Source organism: Macaca nemestrina, chromosome 9 (genome assembly GCF_043159975.1).
Source record: "Macaca nemestrina isolate mMacNem1 chromosome 9, mMacNem.hap1, whole genome shotgun sequence".
NCBI classification, from domain to species: Eukaryota; Metazoa; Chordata; class Mammalia; order Primates; family Cercopithecidae; genus Macaca; species Macaca nemestrina.
Window position 1 is genome coordinate 30,025,123 of NC_092133.1, and position 23,694 is coordinate 30,048,816.

The 23,694-nt window shown below is 53.7% G+C and overlaps 1 protein-coding gene across 11 annotated transcripts in view; it reads left to right on the top strand.

The window, feature by feature from the left end:
- The window catches only part of LOC105478319 (SH3 and PX domains 2A), a 250,954-nt gene that overhangs the window by 206,443 nt on the left and 20,817 nt on the right, over window positions 1–23,694 (top strand). For 10 of the 11 annotated variants that reach the window (XM_011735447.2, XM_011735444.2, XM_011735445.2 and 7 more), the window contains one exon: window positions 19,627–19,740. In XM_011735447.2, the coding sequence (XP_011733749.1) occupies window positions 19,627–19,740 (114 nt within the window). Of the gene's footprint in view, window positions 1–19,626; window positions 19,741–22,087; window positions 22,551–23,694 lie in introns of those variants that run through there. The other variant, XM_011735449.3, reaches the window with a different exon arrangement.

Below are 23,694 nucleotides of genomic sequence, written 5' to 3' on the forward strand. Positions count from 1 at the left end.
AAAGTATGGGTATCGTGATGCCTATTTTACCGATAAGAAAGCCAAGGGCCAGAGGGTTCAGGTCATCCACAGTTCTCCCCTGTACACTCTGCTGCCTCTTGGTGAATCCACTGGAGGCTTGTGCCCTAGTTGGGGAACTATTTTTGGTATAGCTGTCTCCCCACTGTCCTCTGGGAGTTGGGGAGAACAGGTCTCTGGGGCTGCCCATTCCAGTGCCCTGAGTTGCACCTAGGAGGACTTTGTTTGTGGTCCCTGGATGAGAGGCAGTGCCACCAAGATTCCCAGTAGAGGCCTGCAAACGACCTGGGGGGCTGCCTTGAATGGGCTTGGGAGGTGCTGCTAGTGTAGTAGTCCTAGCTACTCGGGAGGCTGAGGTAGGAGAATGGCGTGAACACAGGACGAAGAGCTTGCAGTGGGCTGCATTCCTCCAGGAATGTGGGCCTGTTCCTGGTGATTAGCCTGTGGGGCCTCCCTGAGCTTTGATCTTCCATTTCTGTAAAGGGAGAGGCCCAGATGGAAATGGCCAGGTCAGGTATCCAAGCAGACTACATGAGCTCTCAGGACTGGAAGGATTAGCTCATTGGATGATCCTGGGCAAATTATGCAACAAGCAACAAAAACTTCTGTGCCTTGGGTCCGTGAAGGCAGATCCTCCTGGGTAAGCTAGAGGTGCTTGCTGTGGGTGAAAGGCATTTCCCCAAAGTGGGGAACTGGAGGAAGGAACATTGCCCAGGGGCTGAGTCACCGCGCAGGATTCTTGCAGAGCAGAAGTTGCGGAGGCCGGCAGGAAGACAGCGGGAGGGAAGATGCCCGGTGCTGATCCCGCATTGACCCCAGGAGCTGGGCTGCAGAGAGCCTGAGCTTGACAGGATGCCAAGATGAGCAAGACTCAGCCTATGTCCTCAGAGAGCTCTTGATCTCGCTGGGGGACTGGCCAATCCAAACCTAAGGTCAAGGTGATGAGGGAGCCGTGAGTTAGGAGAGCAGAACGCTGGCTGGCAGGGGAGTCAGAGGAGCATCACAAAGTTGGTAGCTTCGAAGGATGGGACCTGGATACAGCAATGAATCAAAGATATCAACACATTTGGGGGCTTCTGAACCCTGCTGCATGTGCAGTCAAAAAGCAAGATAGAGGGCACTTGCCCCAGGCCCCAAGAAAGGCTTCAAATCTGCCACTGAATAGCCACTCTGTGGCCAGCATGTGGCCATTGTGCTCCTCAGTTTCCATATCTGTAACATGAGCATAATATTTGAAACCCATGTGGCTATTGGGAAAGGCCAACTGTGAAAGAAAATTGTCAAGTGGCATATTCACCTTCCTTTCCTTTTCTCTGATGGACAGGGATGGGCTACCATCCAGTTTAGGCAGTAAGTTCTATTAGGGGATGGTTAGGAGTCCATTGGGTTTCTGACATTGCTTGGAATAGTAACCCCTCTGCCCCCACCAGCCTATAGCCTGGAGACTTTTTTTTTTTTGAGACTTAGTCTCGCTCTGTCGCCCAGGATAGAGTGCAGTGGCACAATCACGGCTCACTGCAGCTATGACCTCCTGGGCTCAAGTGATCCTCCCACCTCAGCCCCCTAGCAGCTGGGACTACAGGTGTGCACCACTATGCTAAGCTAAATTTTTTTAAATACATTTTTAGTAGACACAAGGTTTCACCATGTTTTCCAGGCTGGTCTTGAACACCTGGACTCAAACGATTCGCCCGCCTTGGCCTCCCAAAGTGCCGGGATTACAGGTGTGAGCCACCACACCTGGCCTATCCTTTTCAAAGCACTTTTCTCATCTGTTATCTCAGAGTAACTCTAGGGGTAAGCAGGGCAGGTGGCTTTGTTTCCATTTTTCAGAGGAAACAGTTGAGACCTCAGAGCTTGCTTGTGGCCAGGCTTGGATTTGAACCAAGGGTCTGCAGATTCTTTTTTTTTTTTTTGAGACGGAGCCTCACTCTGTCGCCCAGGCTGGAGTGCAGTGGCACGATCTCAGCCCACTGCAAGCTCTGCATCCCAGGTTCACGCCATTCTCCTACTTCAGCCTCCCAGGTAGCTGGGACTACAGGTGCCCGCCACCATGCCTAGCTAATTTTTTTTGTATTTTTTAGTAGAGACGGGGTTTCTCCGTGTTAGCCAGGATGGTCTCGATCTCCTGACCTTGTGATCCACGCACCTGGGCCTCCCAAAGTGCTGGGATTGCAGGCGTGAGCCACCGCGCCCGGCCTGGTCTGTGGATTCTTTATCCAAGGCTTCACCTGAAGAAGATCGGTGGTTCCCAGAGAGCAGGTCATATAAACACGTGCTGGGCGGACACAATTGAGTGGCATTGCATCCTGTCACGAGAAGGTTCTTTCCTTTCAGTTCTCTTTCACTACACATTGGGTCAAAGGGAAAATCTCCATCTGGGGCTCCTGTGCTGTTAACATCTGTCAAACGCTGGCTGATGTCATTTGTTTGTTTGACCAAGAGTAAATCTGACCCAGGCTTAGAGTGTTGCTAGAACTTGCCTTGATCTCTTGTTGAACTTCATGGCATTGTTTCATTGTATGTGTTTTTCCAGAATCTCCCATCTATACCTAGGAATGCTGGTTTTCCATCCATTGTAGCATAGGAAAATGTCTTTTTGAAATACATGTTTAAGTTTTTAAAAATAAAGGCAATTTAAATAAACACACTAAGATGACACTAGTGTAGGCATTACTCAGGTTCATTGGTTCACCTGGCCAGAGGGCTTGGGGAATGCAGAGTTAAACGACCCCAAGTGGGACTCTGTCTTTTGGGCACCTAGGGTGCCCTCTGTCTCTTGTTTCCTAGGGTGACACCAGTGGCTCCCAAATTCCAACTGGGAAAGGAGCCTGGAAAAGCATCGGCATTCGTGGTGGCTACTCCCCACACCAAGCAGAAGAATCCACGTTGTCAGAGAGCTGCTGACGTCAGGCGGTACTGGATTTTTGCAAGCCCTCTATTTAAAATTCCCCAGAAATTAAATAAGGAGGCTTTGGAGGGAGGAATGCCCTAGACAAATTGTGGAGTGGGTTTGTTTTGTTTATGGAGATGGTCTTTAAAGTCTAAATTGTCCCCGTTTTATTTTTGCCCAATTGAAGAGGGGCTGAACTCAGCTGGGAGGAAGGGGATGGTTGTCAGCCTACAGCTTTTAGTTGAAACCATTCTGGGGCCAAGAAGCTTCCATTTTTAGCAAATAGAGAAAGGGAAAAAAAATACAAACTCATACATGTACGCATCTTAGGCACTGGAGTAAGCCAGTTAAATGGATAAGGATAACCTTTATATTTCAAGTGACCACAGCTCTCTTCTCCAGGCTGCAAATAGAGATATTAAGCACCAGGCACATTGCTGGGTACTTTCCATTTTTTTCTTTTCTTTTTCTCACCACAACACTGGTAGTATATGCATGCTATTTCATATTCCCATCTCACCAACGGGAACTTAAGCCTCATTCTTCAGCCTCTTCCTTCAGCCACTGTGAAGGACCAGGCACCATACTAGTCTGATGTTGGCTTCCTAAAGCTGTAGTCCACCCAACACCATGATACATGGGAGGATCTCAGGTGGCAGAGAGGCAGTATCAATCCTTCTGCGTCACACAGTGGGAAAAGTTTGTCTCCCTGCAGTTCTCTTCCAAGCCTTCTGACTTGTTGCAGTTTGATGTTCGATGATCTTTAACCCCTGTCTAGTAAATCTTTGTAGCAAAGAGGGAGCGGGCCACAGACTCAGCCTCTTCATTTGTGGCACAGTTCAAATGTACTACATAGCTTTGTTTTCATCGTGTGTGCTTTTCTGTTGGAGCCAGTGGTCCTCGTTGTTTATTCATGGTGGCGATCAGAAGTTTCCTTAGCAAATTTTTTTCTTAAAGTTAAAAAAAAAAAAAGGCAAATTGCTTTAAAAATACAGTCCGTTTCCAGGCTTATGATGGTGTGACTTACAATTTTTCAGCTTTATGATGGGTCAATGGGGGTATTAGTACATTTTGAACTTAGGATATTTTCAACTTAACGATGGCTTTATCAGAACGTAACCCCATTGTAAGTCAAGGCACATCTGTGTATGTTATATGAACCACAGTATATGTAATTCAAGGATATAGCAAAGGTTGTGTGTGGTGTAGAAATACCTGAGGTTTGAGGAAAGCTGATTCAAAGTCACTCTTGCTTGGCAAAGCCCTTGGGTGAGATCTCGTGCCAGAACGCTCTTTCAACCTGGGTGACCCTGCCTTGCCCTACCATGTGGGCTTAGAGGAGAGGTAACTTGGAGGCAAGCCTGCAAACCACCTCTCCACGAGGAGTGGGAAAAGCCACGTCCTCGACTCTTCCAAGACTCAGGGCTCGGTAGACACCAGTGGAGTGGAGGAGAAGCAGATGAGGTACTGGGTTTCTTGGCTCATCTGTCAGATGGGAATTTGGGGCATAATAGAGCAGGCATTGCTGGTTTCCTTCTGGAAGGCAATGAACAGCTGAGCTGGAGTGGTTTCAGGGTCGCCGAATGAATGCTGTGCTGCGTATCAGACCTGAGTGCCAATCCTGGCACCTCCCCTTCTTAGCCACACTCCCTGGGTAAGTCCCCTATTCTGAGTTTCCTAAGGCAGCCTAAGATTTCACAGATCTGGGGACAGACTTCTGCCCCAAGACATACTGAACACACAGTCCTCAGAACTCCTTTCTCATCCTCACTGCCAGGAGGGGGACCTGTACAACTCAGGCTGCCTGGACCCTCCCGGCTTGCACCTAAGATTTTGGCGTCATGGCTGTTAATATTGATACTGCCCTTCCATTTTCTCCAAAAAGTTTGAACAGTAAATTTTAAGATCCTCGTACTAAGCCATGTCCTTTTGTCTCTCCATTTAAGACTTTGCATCTTGTCAGATTTGAGCTGTCATTACCATCTGTTCAGACCTCTTTTTTGGCTCCTAATCCTGGCACAGCTTTTGCTAAATGAGATCGTGCTGCCAGTACTGTGTCTCTGTCCTCATCCTGGGTTGATTAAAACATCCAACAGGACAGGTTCGCATTGGAGCCACTCCGCCCTGTTGGACTGTGCCGGCCCTCGAGCTGTGGATCTGTCAGTGCCGCCCTGTAGCCCCCAGGGCCCTGGGGGATCATCAGAGACACAAGGGCCTGGAGGTCTCAGCTGTGACACATCCCGGGCCTACCGGTCCAGTAGCTGACTCACTGCCAGGCCCCCTTTCTTCCTGGTGCACCCCTCTGTCCGACACTGCCTGGGCAAGTGTGCAGAGCCCCTTCCCAGGCTCTCCCAGCATTCCTCAGGGAGTCCATGTTTTACTTAACCATGACCAGCAATGACGCTGCCCTTCTCTACTCTGGAATTCACTGCCTTCTTCTTTAAAAGCTGGGACCGTTGCCCATTTTGTGTCCTTGGGTGTTGCTCCCATCTCCATGTCTCCCACGATTGCTGATGAGGAGTGCAGGGCTCTTTGTCAAGTGCTCTTGGGACCTTTCCGCGCAGCCAGCTGGTGAGAGTGTGTTGAGGCAGCCTGTCCGTGCTGTCCCTACCTCTGCCTGGGGTCCACTTACCCTCTCCAGGTCAGTGTGCCAGGCTGACCCTTCTGAGAGCGAACCTTCCTTCTGAGAGTGAACGCTGAGCTGCGGACAGGAGCCCAGGAGACCCCTCCTCCCTGTACACACCCTCCTCAGGAAAGAGACTTAGCTCTTTCTTTTTAAAAAAATTTTTTAGATGGAGTCACGCTCTGTCACCCAGGCTACAATGCAGTGGTGCAATCTTGGCTCACTGCAACCTCCGCCTCCCGGGTACAAGCAGTTCTCCTGCTTCAGCCTCCCAAGTGGCTGCAATTACAGGCATGTGCCACTACACCTGGCTACTTTTTGTATTTTTAGTACAAACGGGGTTTTGCTGTGTTGGCCAGACTGGTCTCGAACTCCTGACCTCAGGTGATCTGCCCGCCTCGGCCTCCCAAAGTGCTGGGATTACAGGCGTGAGCCACTGTGCCTGGCCGACTTCACCCTTTCTTAATCTTTCTCTTGCTGGAACAGCAGGGAAAACACCCTTTTTGTTCCCCTGAGCATGTCCTTAGGGCTCCACCTCTGGGAATGTAAGTGTCCTGAATGGATTCTTAGCGGGCCACCCCTTCCCGTCCCACTCTCCTTCCCTGACTGCCATCTTCCATCGTCTCACCCTTGACAGCAGATCTCTCTCACCATCCACATCATTTACAATCATGACATTAGAGTTTACCTTCTTGCATCTTCCATCTTTCCTGAGCACCTTCTGTTTAGGAACCTGGGCGTGGGCTCACACCTCTGTGCTCTGCTTAATAATGGGACTGAGAGAGGGCAGCAGCTTGAGGTGAGTGCCTCATTTTCTTTTTCTTTTTCTTTTTTTTTTAAAGACGGAGTCTCACTCTGTCACCAGGCTGGAGTGCAGTGGCACGATCTTGGCTCACTGCAACCTCCGCTTCCCGGGTTCAAGTGTTTCTCCTGCCTCAGCCTCCCGAGTAGCTGGGACTACAAGCACACGCCTCCATGCTCAGTTAACTTTTGTATTTTTAGTAGAGACAGGATTTCACCATGTTGGCCAGGATGGTCTCGATCTCTTGAGTTCGTGATCCACCTGCCTCGGCCTCCCAAAGTGCTAGGATTACAGGCGTGAGCCACTGTGCCCGGCCTTGAATGCCTCATTTTCATCTGGAATAATCCCCTATGAAGCCATTAGAGTGAGCCCATGCAGCCTGTCACTCTGAGGTTCAATTCAAGTCTCTTCTCCTCTAAGAATTCTTCCCTGTCTAGTCAGTCTCATCTCTGGATATCTCCAGTTCTTTGGCAAGCATTGTATCACCCACTGCCATGTCCACTGCACAGGGCTGTCTGGGTCACCCTGCTGCACCCAGCACAAGCAGTCTTGTGCCGAGTCCCCCCTGCGAGCAGCCGCCCTTCTCATCCTTCCACCGCTCTGCAGCTCCTGGGGAGGCCTCATGCCATCTTGTAATCTCCACCTCAACCTGTCTCCGACCCCCACCCATGCCAGGCACAGAATCAGACCCACATGTTGTCAGCAGAGACCTTCTGAGGTCAAGGCTAAATGACAGTGACACCACGAGGGTCTCTGTCTCCCCCTGAGACTCCAGACACCTAAGACCTACCTACTTCCCTGCCCAGCCCCAGCCCCAGTCATCCAGGTGCATTGAGGTCTTGGTTCCTTCTTTAGAATTCCACTTCATATTGGCACTTTGTGACTTGTACTCGTCTGAAGGCACTATTCTGATTCCAATCAGGCACTATTCTGAAGGCTTTTCAAGGATTAGCTCCTCTAATCCTCATAACAACACTGAGATGTGGGTACTTTGGGTCGGTTTTGCAGATGAGAAAATTGAGGCAATTGCCCACATTCATGCAGCTGGCAAGTAGCAGAGCTGGGCCTCAATCCCAGGCAGCCTGGCTCTGGAGCCCTCGCTGGAAACCGTTCTCTGCTACCTGTCATTTAACCATGTGTCCCTCTCTGCCTGTGATGCTTGTCAGTCAGGCCTTCTTCTGGGTGCCTCACCCATGACCTCGGTCTGCTCAGACCCACCAGAGCCCTGTGGGCTTGGCAGGGACCTAGCCTAGCACTGGCTTCTGGGCCTATTCGGTGAGGTGGGCAGGCTGGAGCCAAGTGGGGAGGTGGCAGCAGCCCAGGCTGTCTTGACACGGACTCCACGGAGCCTTCCAAATGGTGACGTAGCAGCCTGTGCTAATGGTCTTGGAATCCAGGCCCCAGGCGCCCAGGGGAGGTTCTGGGTCCCTGGTGGCCTCAGAGCCCACCTAGGGGAGGGAAGGCCCTGGGCAATGGAGCAGGGTGGGCATCAGGTAGAACCGGTTGAGTGGCTCATGAAGGCAGGGGCTGCGTGGGTGCACACAGGAGGGACTGGGGGAGTTTCTCGCTCGCTCCTGTTTGCTTTGGACCGTGGAGGCGCGTGTCTTGGCAAGAGCTGCAGTGACGGGGCTTTCTGACCAGGGGAGGCCTGGCCGAGGGTGGGCGGCCTTTCGCTGGTCTTAAAGGCACAGCACCCACAGAAAGCCTGCATTTCCAGCTTATCTGGTCCCACAAAGGCAGAAGCCTTAGATCTGTCCGGAGGTCATGAGAAAGGGGTCAGGCTGGGTCCAGGACAGAAGCACTGCCTTGGACCCAGCCTTGTGCCGGGTGTGGTATGGGTAGGTGGGCAGTGCTGGTGCTATGCATCTGTCCAGGATGCCCTCAGCCCCTTCCTCCTCTCAGTGTCTCCCCGCCCTCCGCTACTTGGTGCTCGCAAATACCCTGTTCCATTCTCCAAACCTGCACCAAGCAAAGAACTTGGAATGCCTAGGAAGATCACCCTTCCAAAGGGTCAAGGTCTGAGCTCAGGTTTAAATCATAAATAGAGGCACTTTGGGAAGCTGGTCAGGGTGCTGGCTGAGGGTTCTGGAAGCGGGCTGCTGCTGTTCCTCCACCCTGAGCCCGTATGAGGAGGAGTTTGAGGAAGGGCCTGTCTTCCTCTTTTCCTAGCTCCACCATGCACCCTTCCCCACCTGGACACCAAAACCCTACATAGGTCTGGGCATGAAATGAGCACAGCCCACATTCTGAGCTCTGAATTACCTGGTGTTAGGCCAGATGTGAAGGAGTGAGAGTAACTCATGGGGAAAGAAAACATGAAGCCTGGAAGTCACCTAAAGCCTCCTGGGTTTTTCCAAACTCCAAGCTCTGAATCTCATCCTGCCTCGAAATCCTCTGGGTTTGTGCCCAGAGCCTGAAGTCCAGCCTTCTCCAGCAGGCCTCAGGGCCAGGGCACAGGTGGCAATCGAGCCCCACATGTGCCGTGCCTGGGTGATGGGGGAGGAGAGCCTGAGTCCCGGATGGGTGTTGTTCACTGCAGTGTCCTCGTGCGTGGAACAGGACCTGGCCCATACCAGGTGCTCGGGAAATACTCGCTGGCGAAAATCTCTGGGTATTGCATACACTGTATGTTCCTGATGCCACTGGGCATCCCCAGGTACTTAATATTACTCTGGTGTGCCAGTGAGGCTCAGAGAGGGTCAGTGACCTACCCCAGGTCACGCCAACAGTGAGTGGTAAAGCTAGGATCCTAACCGAGGTCTGTCTAGAAAGAAGGGGTTAAGAAGCATCCTTGGGTGCAATCCTGGGCTGAACAGGGCTGGAGGGTGGGGAGTCGGGAGGACGAGAGGATTTCAGAGGGAGAGGAAGGAGTGGGGGTCTCCCCTTCCCACACCAGCTGTTTTGTCCTAGGCCAAGCCCTGACCTCAGAGGACTTTATTAACATCCTAATTGTGTGCAGCTGGCCTCACTCTGGCCCTAACGAGCTCATTATTCTCCCTCCTTAAGGAGGCCATTGTGGCCTAGTCACCCTGGGGACAGCAGTGGCCTGGGAGTGTCCGTCACTTCCTGCCGCCCTCAGCCAGGCTCCCCCATTCCTGGAGAGGCTAAGGCCCCCGTCCCTCTCCTGGCCTCTTGCTCTGTCTGGCTCACTCTTTCATTTCCCTCTGTCTCTCTGTGTGTGTCAATCTTTGCCTCAGTTTCCATCTCTACCTTTTTTTTTTTTTTTCTTAACACGGACGGAGTCTCGCTCTGTCACCCAGTGGCTCGATTTCGGCTCACTGCAAGCTCCGCCTCCCAGGTTCACGCCATTCTCCTGCCTCAGCCTCCTGAGTAGGTGGGACTACAGGCGCCCGCCACCAGGCTCAGCTAATTTTTTTGTATTTTTAGTAGAGACGGGGTTTCACTGTGTTAGCTAGAATGGTCTCGATCTCCTGACCTCGTGATCCGCCTGCCTCGGCCTCCCAAAGTGCTGGGATTACAGGTGTGAGCCACCACGCCTGGCTCCATCTCTACTCTTTCCCTCCCTCCCCTGGTGTCAGCATCAGTCAATTTGAGAGAGCTTTGAAATTGGCCAAACAGGTGGGCTCTGCTGGGCCAGTTCACTGAAGATGCTCAGCCTGGAGAGAGGGAGGACCTGGTGCTTGGGCCCGAGCTTCTCCCTCCTGGGGCTAGGACATCCTCCCTTCCCTGCCCTGAGCTGGAAGTGCTGGCCAGAACCCCCCATGTTGCCTTCTCCTCTCCTCAGCCCCTGGGTCATTGCAAAGTGGCTTGTTACTTGAGGCCCACAGAGCAGGACTGGCTGCAAATGCCAGGGTACATGTTCGTTCTTTCTGGGCCTCTGCCACCTGGAAAGGGCTGGGCCCTGGTCTTCTGGCATTGCAGAGACAGGGCCCGATGGGAGGAGAGGCCAAGTGAGGCAGCTTCGGGGTATTGTCCAGTTTGGGATTCTCCTAAACAAATTCTCCGGTCTTGGGGTTTAGCCCTGAAGACCAGGGCAAGAGACTCTAGAGTAAAGGTTTCCGCCACACACCATGTGTACCTGGGGTCGTCTCTCAGAGTTCCTCTAAAACAGGCTGCAGTTTCCCATTCAAGGGAATGAGTGTGGTAGCCCCTTCCCTGGCCCCTGTCTGGCAGGGGTCATCTCAGCATAAAGGCACTCCAGGCCAGAAGACCTGCCTAAGCAAGGCCCGGGCAGGCATCAAACGACCTGGTGGGCATCAGAGGGCCTGGCTGCCAGGCTGGGCTGGAGGGTGCACTAAGGGGGCTCCCAGCCAGCCCAGGCCCCTTGGAAGGGTCCCCATTATCTCTTGCTGCCACCAAGCTCCCTGCCCCACCTCCCAAAAACATCCTGCTTCCTTTGTACCTGGAAACCAGGGTTGACTTCTCAGGGAAGAAGCCAGGTGTGGCAGCCAGCCAGAGAACAGCTGCCCCCAAACCTGGGCACAGATAGGGCCACTTTCTCAGTCCACTTCCTTCCATCCTTCTGAAACCCCTGAAGACAGCCCTAAAACCCCAGCTTAGAGCAGATGCGTGGGCACACGCCTACACACGCTCAAGTCAGTTTCCCGAGATAAGCGAGTGCCTCCTGATATGCGCAGGCTGTCCTATGCTTGTGCGTGGCACAGACACCACCTGGCCACCTATGGGTGCTGACCCTCTAGTGATTAACGACTACCGCCATGTGGATAATAGCTCAACCTAAGCTACCGCCCTGCAGTATCTCCTTTATTCCCCTCAACAACCTCAGGAAATACACTCCATTCATTACTGTCATTACAAAGAGGTTGACTGAGACTCAGAAAAGTTTAGTAACTTTCCTAAGGTCACACAGCTGGGAAACAGCAAGCCAGGACCTGACTTCGAGTCTTTCTGACTCAGTATCCCTAATTATTGCCTCTGTTCCCAGAGGACCGTCAACTGTACACATTGACACCCAGGTACATGCAGGCTGGCATCTCTCCTGCTCAGAGACGTGTCCACTCTCAGGTATCTGTGTAAAGTACCAATATTCAGGGACATGCATTCTCAAGGAGTCACCTTACCCTCGTGCGTGCAACAGACCTGTACCTTATCTGCTGACGGTGGCTAAGAACCTGGGTTCTGCAGCTGGACTCCCTGGTTGTGAAGCCTAGAGTCCTCATCTGCAAAGCGGGATGGATGATGACAAGAACATTTATTTCTCAAGATCCTTGAAGTGTGAATAAAGTAATATATGTAGAGCAAGTGCCTAACACAGACCGCCCTGCTCAGTGTTCAGCTGTAAATATGTGTGATACACACATGTACAGACATGGCCTTGGTGCTATGTGCATATCATGTCCAAGCACACAAGGCCTTTCTCCTTGGCTCCAAAGGCCTCCTGATCCCAGGATCTGGGTCTCTTCTCCACTGGAGGCATCCTCTCCTCTTCTTCTTCATTCTTGGGCAAGCTTTCCATGTAAGTCCTGCTCCTTTCCTTCCCCAGGAGCCAGGGATCCGGGATGGCGGGTGGGTCTGCATTCACAGGCAGCTGGAAGCTCCCGGGGGCGGAGCAGGCCTGGCCCCCGCTCCTATCTCTGCCACACAGGCCTCAGCGCACAAGGAGAGCTGGCTGGGCAAAAACTTGCTGTGGAGCCGAATGTACGGCAGAGGGGCCCACTGGGCAGGGCAGCATGGCAGTCTGCCTCTCAGACTGTGTGGGTGGCCCAGGGATGTGCCCAGGATTGTCTCTTGAGTTCTTCCCACCTCAACATTTCTGCTGCACCAGAAGCTTCTATAGTGGCTGGACCACATTAACTGCTGACCAGGAGCTCCTCACCCTAAGATATTTAATAGCAACTTAGGATCCTATTAGAATCCTATTCTCCCACTGTGCCATCAAGACTTGAGCTCAGTCTGGTTTTTTTGTTTTTTTTTTTTTGAGAGAGTCTTGCTCCATTGCCTAGACTGGAGTGCCAGGCACACTCTCGGCTCCACAATCTCCACCACTCGGGTTCAAGCGATTCTCATGCCTCAGCCTCCCGAGTAGCTGGGATTACAGGCATCCACCACCACACCTGGCTAATTTTTTTGTATTTTTGGTAGAGACACGGTTTTACCATGTTGGCCAGGCTGGTCTTGAACTCCTGACCTCAAGTGATCTGCCTGCCTCGGCCTTCCAAAGTGCTACAGGGATTACAGGCGTGAGCCACCACGCCCAGCGTTTTTTTGTTTTTGTTTTTGTTTTTGAGACAGAGTCTCACTCTGTCACCCAGGCTGGAATGCAATGGCATGATCTTGGCTCACTGCAACCTCCAGCTACCGGGCTCAAGTGATTCTCGTGCCTCAGCCTCCCCAGTAGCTGGGATTACAGGCATGGGCCACTACACCCGGCTAGTTTTTGTATTTTTAGTAGAGACAGGGTTTCACTATGTTGGCCAGGCTGGTTTCAAATTCCTGGCCTCAAGCGATCCGTCTGCCTGGGTCTCCCAAAGTTCTGGGATTACAGGCTTGAGCCACCGCACCCGGCCGGGGCTGAGACTTTCATCCTCAACAGCCTGGGCTTGCCGTGCCAGCTCCAGCATGTGCAGAGTGGGGCTGTGTGGCTTCAGGTCTCAGGTCCTTCCTGTGTCAGGCTCTGTTTTATTTATTTATTTATTTATTTATTGGCGGCGGGGGAGGTTTGGTTTTTTTTGTTTTTGAGAAGGAGTCTCACTCTGTTGCCAGGCTGGAGGGCAGTGGTGTGATCTCAGCTCACTGCATCCTCTACCTCCCGGGTTCAAGCGATTCTCCTGCCTCAGCCTCCCAAGTTACTGGGACTATAGGCGCGCACCACGATGCCCAGCTAATTTTTGTATTTTTAGTACAGACAGGGTTTCACCATGTTGGCCAGGACGGTCTCAATCTCTTGATCTTGTGATCTGCCCGCCTTGGCCTCCCAAAGTGTTGGGATTACAGGCGTGAGCCACCACGCCCGGCCCAGGCTCTGTTGATGCTAGGGGAGATGACAGCTGCAGAGAAGAGCCTGCCACCAACTTGGCTGTGGGCACTCCACTGAGCAAAGATAGGCTCAAATACCACCTAGGTGGGCACAGGTTAACATGAGCAGAGGCGCCCACCCCAGCTCTATGCAGACCTCCAGGAAGCCTGGCGTGAGTCACATTGTTGGCCGTCTTGGAAAGACTTCCTGGGCTGACCCCACCCATGGCTGCTGACAGGCCTCTGCCAGGTGCCAGCAGCTCAGACGTCAATTGTGGCAACCAGGGCTCCTGACCAAAGTCACTGGTGCGCCACTGAGGAGCAAGCAAAACCTGAACCCCTGGATGTGGCCCAGCTCCCCCAAAGGGCTCAGGCATCAGCTAGTGAGCCCCTCCAACGCATGCAGAGACACCGTTTTCTTTCCCACAGGATCTGAGAGTGCAGTGGTGGACAGGAAGTGTGCTGGGGGAGGTGTGGACAAGGGTATGTGGTTGGTTTTTTTTTTAGGTAGGGTCTCGCTCTGTCACCTAGGCTGGAGTGCAGTGGTGTGATCACGGCTCACTGCAGCCTTAACCTCCTGTGCCCAAGCCATCCTCTCACCTCAGGCTCATAAGTAGCAGGGACCACAGATACATACCACCACCTAGGGTGGTTAGTGCGAGAAGCGTCAGGATGAGACATGGGAACCGGAACTGTGCGCTATCAACATTTTTTGGTAAGAGATGGGATCTCGCTATGCTGCTGCCCAGGCAGGTCTTGAACTCCTGGGCTCAAGCAGTCCTCCCACCTTGGCCTCCCAAAGTGCTGGGATTATAGGCATGAACCACCCCCACCTGACCACTACTGACATTAGAACCTGGACCTGCGAAGGCATGTGAGAGCTTCAGCTTTCAAGAGCCTCCTATAAGTGACTCCGAGTTGGGAATTGTGGTGTCAGCTCTTTGGGATTCTTGGGGGTTACATCCTGGTGAGCAGAAATTTGGGGGGTGACCACATGCCCAGAATGGCTTGGTGGGCTCTGTCCTTCCCTCCTGAGGTCTGTGGCAGGTGCCTGGTTGACTTTTGTTCCTCAGATTTAGTTCGTGATGGGGGATCTTCAGTCCTGATGCTTAGTGATTGTTAGGGGTGGCATCAGCGAGGACTGTCTCTGTTCAAATGACTGAAACCCAGCTCCAGATGCAGTAGTCCCCCCAACCGTCTGCAGTTTTGCTCTCTATGGTTTCAGCTACCTGAGGTTAACCATGGTCAGAAAATATTACAGTATTTTGAGAGACAGAAACCACATTCACATAACTTTTATTACAGCATATTGTTTTAATTGTTCTATTTTATTATTGTTAATCTCCTGCGCCTAACTTGTAAATTTCTATTTATTATTAAATTTATAAATTATTTATTTACTTAGAGGCAGTCTTGCCCTGTCACCGAGGCTGCAGTGCAGTGGCACGATCATAGCTCACTGCAGCCTTAAGCTCCTGGGCTCGAGCGATCCTCCCACCTCAGCCTCCCAAGTAGCTAGGACTACAGGTGTATGCCACTACACCTGGCTAATTTTAAACTTTTTGGTAGAGATAGGGTCTCACTTTGTTGCCTAGGCTGGTCTTGAACTCCTGGCCTTAAATTTATAAGTTAAACTTCTTCATAGGCATGTATGTATAGGAAAAAAATAGAATATATAAGGGCTTGGTACTATCTGCAGTTTCAGGCATCCACTGGGGGTCTCGGAATGTATCCCATGTGGATAAGGGGGATTTATCTTTTTCCTTTTTTTTTTTAAGAGACGGGGGTGGGGGTCTTGCTATGTTGTCCAGGCTGAACTGGCCTCAAGTGACCCACCTTAGCCTCCCAAACAGCTGACATTATAGGCACAAGCCAGCGTTTCTGGCTCTTTATCTCTTGACTCTGCTGCTGCTTTATTGACTTAATTCTCAAGCCTTCTCACCCCATATGCCCCCTGCAATTCCTGAGTTTTGTGGGACTCAGGTTTCAGATCATCAAAGCACCCATGTTTGCTCCTAAAAAATCCCCTGAGTAGCTTTGCTTGGAACCATCAATGGTGTCCAGAGAGATGACAGACTAATTAGGAGATGAGTGGCCAGATGTGCCCACGTCTGTGGTAAAGGAGGCAGGGTCACATGACAGCCCAGGGAGACGGGAAAGCCCTGCTCTGTGACCTCCAGCCAGTGTCTGTGGGACAACAGCTGGGACTGGTGCTTCCTGGCAGAGGCCGCTGGGGTTCCTGAGAGTGCTCCCCCAGAGGCTCAAGAAGGGGGAAAAACATCCCAGGCAGAGCCCCTTGCGAAGTCCATGCCCTCTGGCTGCTTTGGGGCCTCCATCAGCCACAGCTTCTGAGCAACCAAACCATGCTGGCCTGAGCATCAGGGAGGACGGGGGTGCTTCTCCAGGCAGCCCTCTCAGTGCCCCATGCTGGGTTCAGAATGTGCAAGTGGCTGTGGGCAAGATGAGGGTGACCTCCCGCCACCTTCAGGCAAAAGGCAGGGGAATTGACATGCAAGCCTCTGTAATATTTTCCCAACCTGAATCGGGCAGAGAGAGCGAAGGCAGATATCCACTCCAGGCCCGGGGCCATAAGGCAGCTGAAAGGCTCCCTGCATCCATTGCTGCTTCTCCCCTCCTCTCCCCAGGTAGACAGGCCTAGGCCCTTTGCCTCTGCTGGACGTCTCTGTAAAGGGTAGACATGGAAAGCTTGTTGGGCATTCTCATGGAGACAGAGCCCTGGGACTCCTTGACTAGCTAGTGGAGGTTGGGCTTTTCCTGGGTCAAGGGAAGTAGACAGTGAAACCCCTTCCACCACGTCAGCGAATGGGTCCTACTGGCTTTCCTCCCAATAGCCGAATGTGGAAGGAATGGTGCCTCTTGTTTATCCAAATGTCGGAACAGCCAAGGTGCAAGTAGAGGTCAGGTGGGGGCTCCCTAGGTGCCAAAGTCCACCTCCTCCAGCCTGACTTTGGCCCCAGTGTGGGCATCCATTGCCCACTATAGCTAGCTCTCAAGGGTACTGCATGCCCCAAGCATGGTCTGGACCCTTCCTGAGTTCCCATAATTACAGCCCACCTGGAAGCAGTCTCATCACCCACAAGTTGAGTGAGTAGAGATGTCTGGTGCTCTAATAACCACCTCCAGCCCCAGCGGCCAGGGAAATGACAATAAGTTTTAGTGGTATGTCCAGAAGTCTCTGACCTGCCGGTGGCTGCTGCCCTGTCCCCAACCAGTGGGTTCCAGCACCTGCCTGTAACCACAAGCTGCTCAGTAACTTCAGCTGTTCTCTCCAAAGAGGTACCTACCTTTTTCTGTGATCCAGAGACCTATCCAGCATGCCCATGATGCCCACCTGCCCTCTTCCAGCCTCAGACCAATGTCCCAGTGCAGGAGGTCTCAGGGCCCTGGGGTAGAGAGTTACCTGAGAACTGGTGTGGGCTTCTCACCCTGGAGATTGCCTGCCTATCCTGGTCCTGCACAGACAGCAGAGTGTAGGGGTTAGAGGCCAGCCTGCTTAGGCTCCAATCAAGGCTCTACAGCCCCTCGGTGCCACAGTGTCTCATTCACCTATGTACATGTTTATGAAATAAATGTGGCAGTACGTGGCCCGGGCACAGACAGTCTGAGAAGCGGGCAATCTGGGAGACACAGGGTTTGGAGCAAGAGCAGGAGGCAGAGGAATCGGACCGGTGGCATTGCTTCACCTGCAGTGGGGGCATATCCCCAGATCTTCCTGACTCTGATGGCTTGTGACTCATTGGCCCAGTTTGCCTTTTTTCAGACGTGTATGGGTTGTGTCATAAGAGAAGGTTGTGGTCACCAGGATTGGCAGAGCCTAGGGGAGGGAGATGGGCACAGGGAGCAGAGGGCCTGACCCGGGGTTCTCCAGAAGTGATCCTGTTACCTGTCTTCTCTCACCCCAGGCAGAGAGGGACAGTCTGTGGGCTGTTCAGGCAGAGAGGGACAGAGTCTGTGGGCTGTCCCAGACAGAGAGGGACAGAGGAGTCTGTGGGCTGTCCCAGGCAGAGAGGGACAGAGTCTGTGGGCTGTCCCAGGCAGAGAGGGACAGAGGAGTCTGTGGGCTGTCCCAGGCAGAGAGGAACAGAGGAGTCTGTGGGCTGTCCCAGGCAGAGAGGGACAGAGTCTGTGGGCTGTCCCAGGCAGAGAGGGACAGAGGAGTCTGTGGGCTGTCCCAGGCAGAGGGGACAGAGGAGTCTGTGGGCTGTCCCAGGCAGAGAGGGACGGAGTCTGTGGGCTGTCCCAGGCAGAGGGGACAGAGGAGTCTGTGGGCTGTCCCAGGCAGAGAGGGACAGAGTCTGTGGGCTGTCCCAGGCAGAGGGGACAGAGGAGTCTGTGGGCTGTCCCAGGCAGAGAGGGACAGAGGAGTCTGTGGGCTGTCCCAGGCAGAGAGGGACAGAGGAGTCTGTGGGCTGTCCCAGGCAGAGAGGGACAGAGGAGTCTGTGGGCTGTCCCAGGCAGAGAGGGACAGAGTCTGTGGGCTGTCCCAGGCAGAGGGGACAGAGGAGTCTGTGGGCTGTCCCAGGCAGAGAGGGACAGAGGAGTCTGTGGGCTGTCCCAGGCAGAGAGGGACAGAGGAGTCTGTGGGCTGTCCCAGGCAGAGAGGGACGGAGTCTGTGGGCTGTCCCAGGCAGAGAGGGACAGAGGAGTCTGTGGGCTGTCCCAGGCAGAGAGGGACGGAGTCTGTGGGCTGTCCCAGGCAGAGGGGACAGAGGAGTCTGTGGGCTGTCCCAGGCAGAGGGGACAGAGGAGTCTGTGGGCTGTCCCAGGCAGAGAGGGACAGAGTCTGTGGGCTGTCCCAGGCAGAGAGGGACAGAGTCTGTGGGCTGTCCCAGGCAGAGAGGGACAGAGGAGTCTGTGGGCTGTCCCAGGCAGAGAGGGACAGAGTCTGTGGGCTGTCCCAGGCAGAGAGGGACAGAGGAGTCTGTGGGCTGTCCCAGGCAGAGAGGGACAGAGTCTGTGGGCTGTCCCAGGTAGCCCGCAGGGCCCTGGATCATGGTGTTTGAGCCAGTAGCTCAGAGATAACCCCTCTCCAGAGAAGAGGACACCGAGACCCTAAAAGGGCAGTGGCCCTCCTGAGGCGCCAGAGCCACAGAGGCCTGGACCTCAAGAGTCCAGACTCCTGGTCCAGGGCGTTTCATGGGCTTCGCAGAGCTGCAAGCAGAGGGCTGTGGAACTCCCCAGAAAGGGTAGGAGACAAAGGGCATTCAGGACTAGACTGCTGGCTATTTGCAAGCCCAGACCTGTCATATGGGACGGTGGGGACCTAGTTGAAGACCTAGAAGATGAGCTGGGGTTCTAAGTCCTTGAGGTCTCCCCACGACTGTGCAGTGGTACCTGGCAGTTTTCCCCTCCTCTCCATTGTTTTCACAGCAGCTATCACAGAGCCTCCTCCACCTCCCAATGCTGAGCCCATGTGGGGGTACCTGAGAGCCTCCCCCCACCAACATGCCTCCTAGATCCTTGGGTGGTCACTCGCTGCAGTGGATGGTGACAGGGCCTCAAGTGCTGCCCAGGGAGAAGCCCTGAGTTCTCCAGACAGGAAATGGAGAACTGGGCCATGAGCAGAAAAGAGAATCAGTACCAAATTACTTTTGGGGGCAAAGAAGTGTCAGGGAAGAAGGGATGAGGAGGAAGACAGGACCGTGTGAAGAGGACCTTCTCGGAAGGGACCAAAGGCAGTTAGTGGAGTCCAAGACCTGGGTGCTCAGAGGACTTTGTATGAATGAGGCTTTATCACTTGGCCATGATCTTCAAGCATCGTGTGAGGAAGCAGTGCCCACTTAGTGTGACTGCGACCGAAACGTCAACACACTTAAAGGGCAGCTGTGAGTGGCGCCAATGCAACGGTACCACTGACCCGTGATGGGGAAAAGGCAACCATTGACTGTTAGACACTGTCTGTGAGGCACTTAGTCTGGATACCTTTGAAAGCTGAGAAGGCAGCCAAGCTCCAGGCAAACCAGCATCCTAATGGGTTTGAAAGACCATAAATGGTCTCTCTGTATGGCCGGAGCTCCCTTGGCCTTTCCTACAAGATGAATTTTCACACACTGGACATATCACTATGTCTATTTCATTTTCCATCAGACATTTGTTAGTGTGGGTCGCAGTTTATTCGTCCCACTTCTCAGGGAGTGTGCTGGTCTTTCCTGCCTTAGAACAGATGCAGGCTCCTCAAGGCTGGAGCTGGGCCAGCCATTTGCTGGGTGCCCAGGCCATCTGGCTCCGTGCTCCACTTCTTGTGCCTCTCCTTCCCTCCTCGTCCTGGCCCCCGAGCCACGCCTGTCACCCTGCAGTCTCTCACAGTCCTGTTCTTTCTTGTCCTCCCTGCAGGCTGGTGGTTCGTGAGCACCTCTGAGGAGCAGGGCTGGGTCCCTGCCACCTACCTGGAGGCCCAGAATGGTACTCGGGATGACTCCGACATCAACACCTCCAAGACTGGAGAAGGTGAGGGCTTGCAGGTCCAAGGGGCAGGAAGCAACGCGGCCTCTGGAGGCAGCTCTCCCACTCTTCCCTAAAACCAACGGAACCCCTGAAGTGAGCTGAGCCGTATCCCAGCCTCCTCCCTTGGGATCCCATCTCAGTAAGGCTGGCCCAAAATCTCACCTCCCACCCCAGTCCGACCCCTGCTGCTCTGTCTCAGGGGCTCAGGAACTGAGGGGTGACTCAGACCCCTACACAGTCAGCCTCTCTGATTAGCTTTAACTCTGTGAGGTTTGTTTTCCTATCCACTCCCCTTTTTTTTATTGTTTTTTATTTTTGTATTTTTTTCTAGAGACGGGCTTTCACCATATTGGCCAAACTCCTGGGCTCCAGCAATCCACACACCTTGGCCTCCCAAAGTGCTGGAATTACAAGTGTGGGCCACTGCACCCAGCTCTTCCTTTTTTTCTTTTTTCTTTTTTTTTTTTTTTTAAATTCCAAACACTTAAAAACTACTCAGTGAGGTTTTTCAGGGTCTTTCTCCTTGCATTTCAAAGAGCCTGCCCCTGCCCCCTAAGCCAGCACTGGCCTGGACCCATCTGTGGCTTCTGTACTCCCCAGAGCAGGCTGCCTGAGCCCAGTCCATTTGAGCCACCCCCAGTTCCTGGCTGCCTGCTTCTAGTGGCTTCCAAGCCTCCCATGGCCTGGCTGCAGGAATTCTTTCCCTAACGGTTGGTGGGGATGGTCCAGATGGATGTGTCTGAAAGCCAGAGGGATCAAGGCCGTCACCCGGCGCTCCGGCCACCTCCAGGCCTGCTTCCTGCTGCCAGGCCAAAGTAAGCAGCCACCAAGCGCCAGCTCCTTATTCATCCTTCCCCTAAATGTCGGTTACTCGGTAGGCGGTTGGGGCCTCACCCTTCCTCCTATGTCGAGGCTTTATTTCAACCCCTTGACCAGAGCCTCGGCCCCTGCCATGTGCTTCCTCTGTGTGACAGGTTTCCAGGACGAGGCCCCATTGGGAAGGGTCCACATGTCCAGGCTGGGCTGCTCCCTGAGCCCTGGGGCCGAGCCTGCACCCGTCTCCCCTCTGGTTCCATTGCACCTCTACAGCAGGGGAGAGTCTTGGCCCCTGAGCTAGGTCTGGCCTCATATGCCTGCAGTCCCCAGCCTCGCCTCCTACCTAGTTCCACATTCTTTTTGTTGTTGTTGAGACAGAGCCTTGCTCTCTCTGTCTCCTAGGCTAAAGTGCAGTGGCACAATGTCAGCTCACTGCAACCTCTGCCTCCTGGGCTCAAGCAATTCTCATGCCTCAGCCTCCCAAGTAGCTGGGATTACAGGCACCCACCACCACGCCTGGCTAATTTTTGTTTTTAGTAGAGATGGGGTCTCACCCTGTTGGTCAGGCTGGTCTTGAACTCCTGGCCCCAAGCAATTCACCCACCTCAGCCTCCCAAAGTGCTGGGATTACAGGCATGAGCCACAGTGCCCAGCCCCTAGTTCTACATTCTACAAAGTATGCCAGGGCCTCTCAAAAACAGCAGGAGTTCGCAAAGTACCAGATACTAGACCAGGTCCTGAAATGTCCTTGCCCGCACCCTGGGAGGACTCTGTGACTATGGCCACCCCCATCCTTCCAGCTGTGGGAACTGAGGCTTCAAGATGTTTATCAGGTTTGGACCCTAGTCCACCTCCTTTGTCCCGTGGTCCTCACTGCTGTGCCACACACCTCTCTGTGAGGCATTTTGCTTGTAAGTAGTATAGGCAGCTCTAGGGCAGTGCGTGTATGAATCAGAGCCCCAGTTGAAAAGGCTGCACCAGGAAGGTCAGAGCGGAGCTGTTGGGTCGATTATGGAGGACTTAGGCACTGAGTGGGGAGAAGGCCAAGGCAGGAAAGTGCCTGAGAGGCGTGGAGCACAGATGCCAGCCTGGTTGGGACAGACAGCAGGTGCTTTGCGTGCAGAGCAAGTAGTAATGGGTTGTGCAGGATTTTGACCTTGATGGAGGAAGAATCAGGCTGCCAGTGCAGGTTCTGCGTTCAGAGGGGGTGTGTGTGTGTGTGTGCGCGTGTGTGTGCGTGCGTGCCCAGGGTGATTCTCCTAAAATAGGTTCCTCTGCACTCCTCTGACAGGGCCTGTGTGCCAATACTCCTGGCAACTTCTGGATAGCTGTGGATTCCACCATCACATCTTGGGCATTTCCCACCCAGATCTACAGAAGGGCTCAGGGATGGGTCCCCTGAGCCTAAGGCCCCAGCTGCTGTGGTGTGTCCACTATTCTCTCTGCACCTGCAGCCACATGGCCAAGAGATTGGCCAACCCTGGTTCCCTCTGCAGCCATCTCTACCCCAGCACTATGGCCATCCCATCATAGGTGCTCTGAGCCCTGTAGACAGAAATTGGAAGCCTGCATCCTATCAAAGCTTTCCTAATAGCTCATGCTTCATTACTTTGGGAAGAAAAGATGATTGGCTGTTCTGGTATGTCCTTATCATGGGACACTCTGGTGTATGTTCATGCTACTCTTGAACCCAGGTATGCTGTGGGAGTTCAGTATGGTGGTAAGGGTGGGAGTTGAGACTTTCTTGACCACTGATAGAGGTGCGGGTCCAAGCCTGACATTCGCGGGGGGCTTCAGTGAACCAGGAGAGGTGTGTCACCTCTGTCAAGCCCTCGGGTTCATTTGTGATAGAGCCAAGACCAGAACCCAAGTCTCTGCCTTTGCTCCTGTGTCCCACACCTACCAGTATGGACCTGCTTCTCCAGAGTGGGCGCATAGTGGGACATGCGGAACAGACCACGGTCTTCTGTGCTGCTGTACCAAGGGCGTGTACCCAGGTAGTGAGCAGATTCCCCAACACCCAGACCCTGTCCCCTCCCCACAGCCCCCTCTTCCCAGGGCTTGGCAGCCCAAGGGGCAGCAGAGTTAGGGGAAGAACAATAACTCGGGGTGTAGAGTCTGTGGTAAGAGTCTGGGCTTTGGGGCCAGACTGCCTGGATTCACATGCTGCCTGACACAGAGTGTTCCTTAAAACCCTGTGCCTCTGTTTCCCCATTTGTAAGATGCTAACCACATAGGGCTTTTGTGAGGCCCAAGTGAGAGGATCCTTGTACGTGGTTTAAACTGGGCCTGGCACACAGAGTAAATGCCGACATCAACACCTTACTGTGAATGCGGCCTCTGGTCTGGCCATGAGCTGAACCCATCCATCTCTACAGAGAAGCCCTACACACCTCCTCCACCTCTCCCCGCCCCGCCAGGAGGCCTTGCACAGGACCTGATTCATGTTTCCCAGAGCCTTTCAGCCCCTTGTCTAGGCTCACGCCAGGGCAGGTGGTGTCACTCTAAGACAGATGAGGAGAGACAGGCTTAGAGAGGAATGGCCAGCCTCCCAGTGACACAGGTTGCTGGCAGCGGGGCCTGGACTGGAATCCACACCTCCTAGCCTTTTGTCCAGCCCTCCTCCTTATAAGAGGCAGGTCAGACAGGTCCCTCTCCTTCCAGGAAAGCAAATGCTTTCCCAGGGCCTCAGTGGTCCGGGACGGTTTTATTTTCACTCCAGCCACTGGCCCCCCTCCCATCCCCAGGCCCAGGCAGCCTGGCACTTTCTTTCTGTGGTGTCAGGAAGTGAGGCCAGCTGGCACCCTGTAGCCCTGTTCCAGTGTCCATTTCATCTGGGAGTCCCACAGGAAGACAGGCATCTGGAGCTGGGGTCTGAGCAGAGGGCGCAGGGGGCTCAGAGCCGAGCAGCAGCCACCAGAGGAGCAGTGCAGGAGGCTGCCCAGTGCGCGGGGTCAGGAGCAGTGAGAAGCTGGGGAGGGGGGCCCCTGTCATCAGACGTCCCAATGCATGGCCTGAGAGGAGGAGCACAGCCAGGGCCTCTGGCACCCACCCTTGTGCCATTCCATTCAACAGCTGCTTGCTGGGACCCAGCTATGTGCCTGGCCCTGTGCTAGGCCCTGGGAATGCAGAGACATAGGG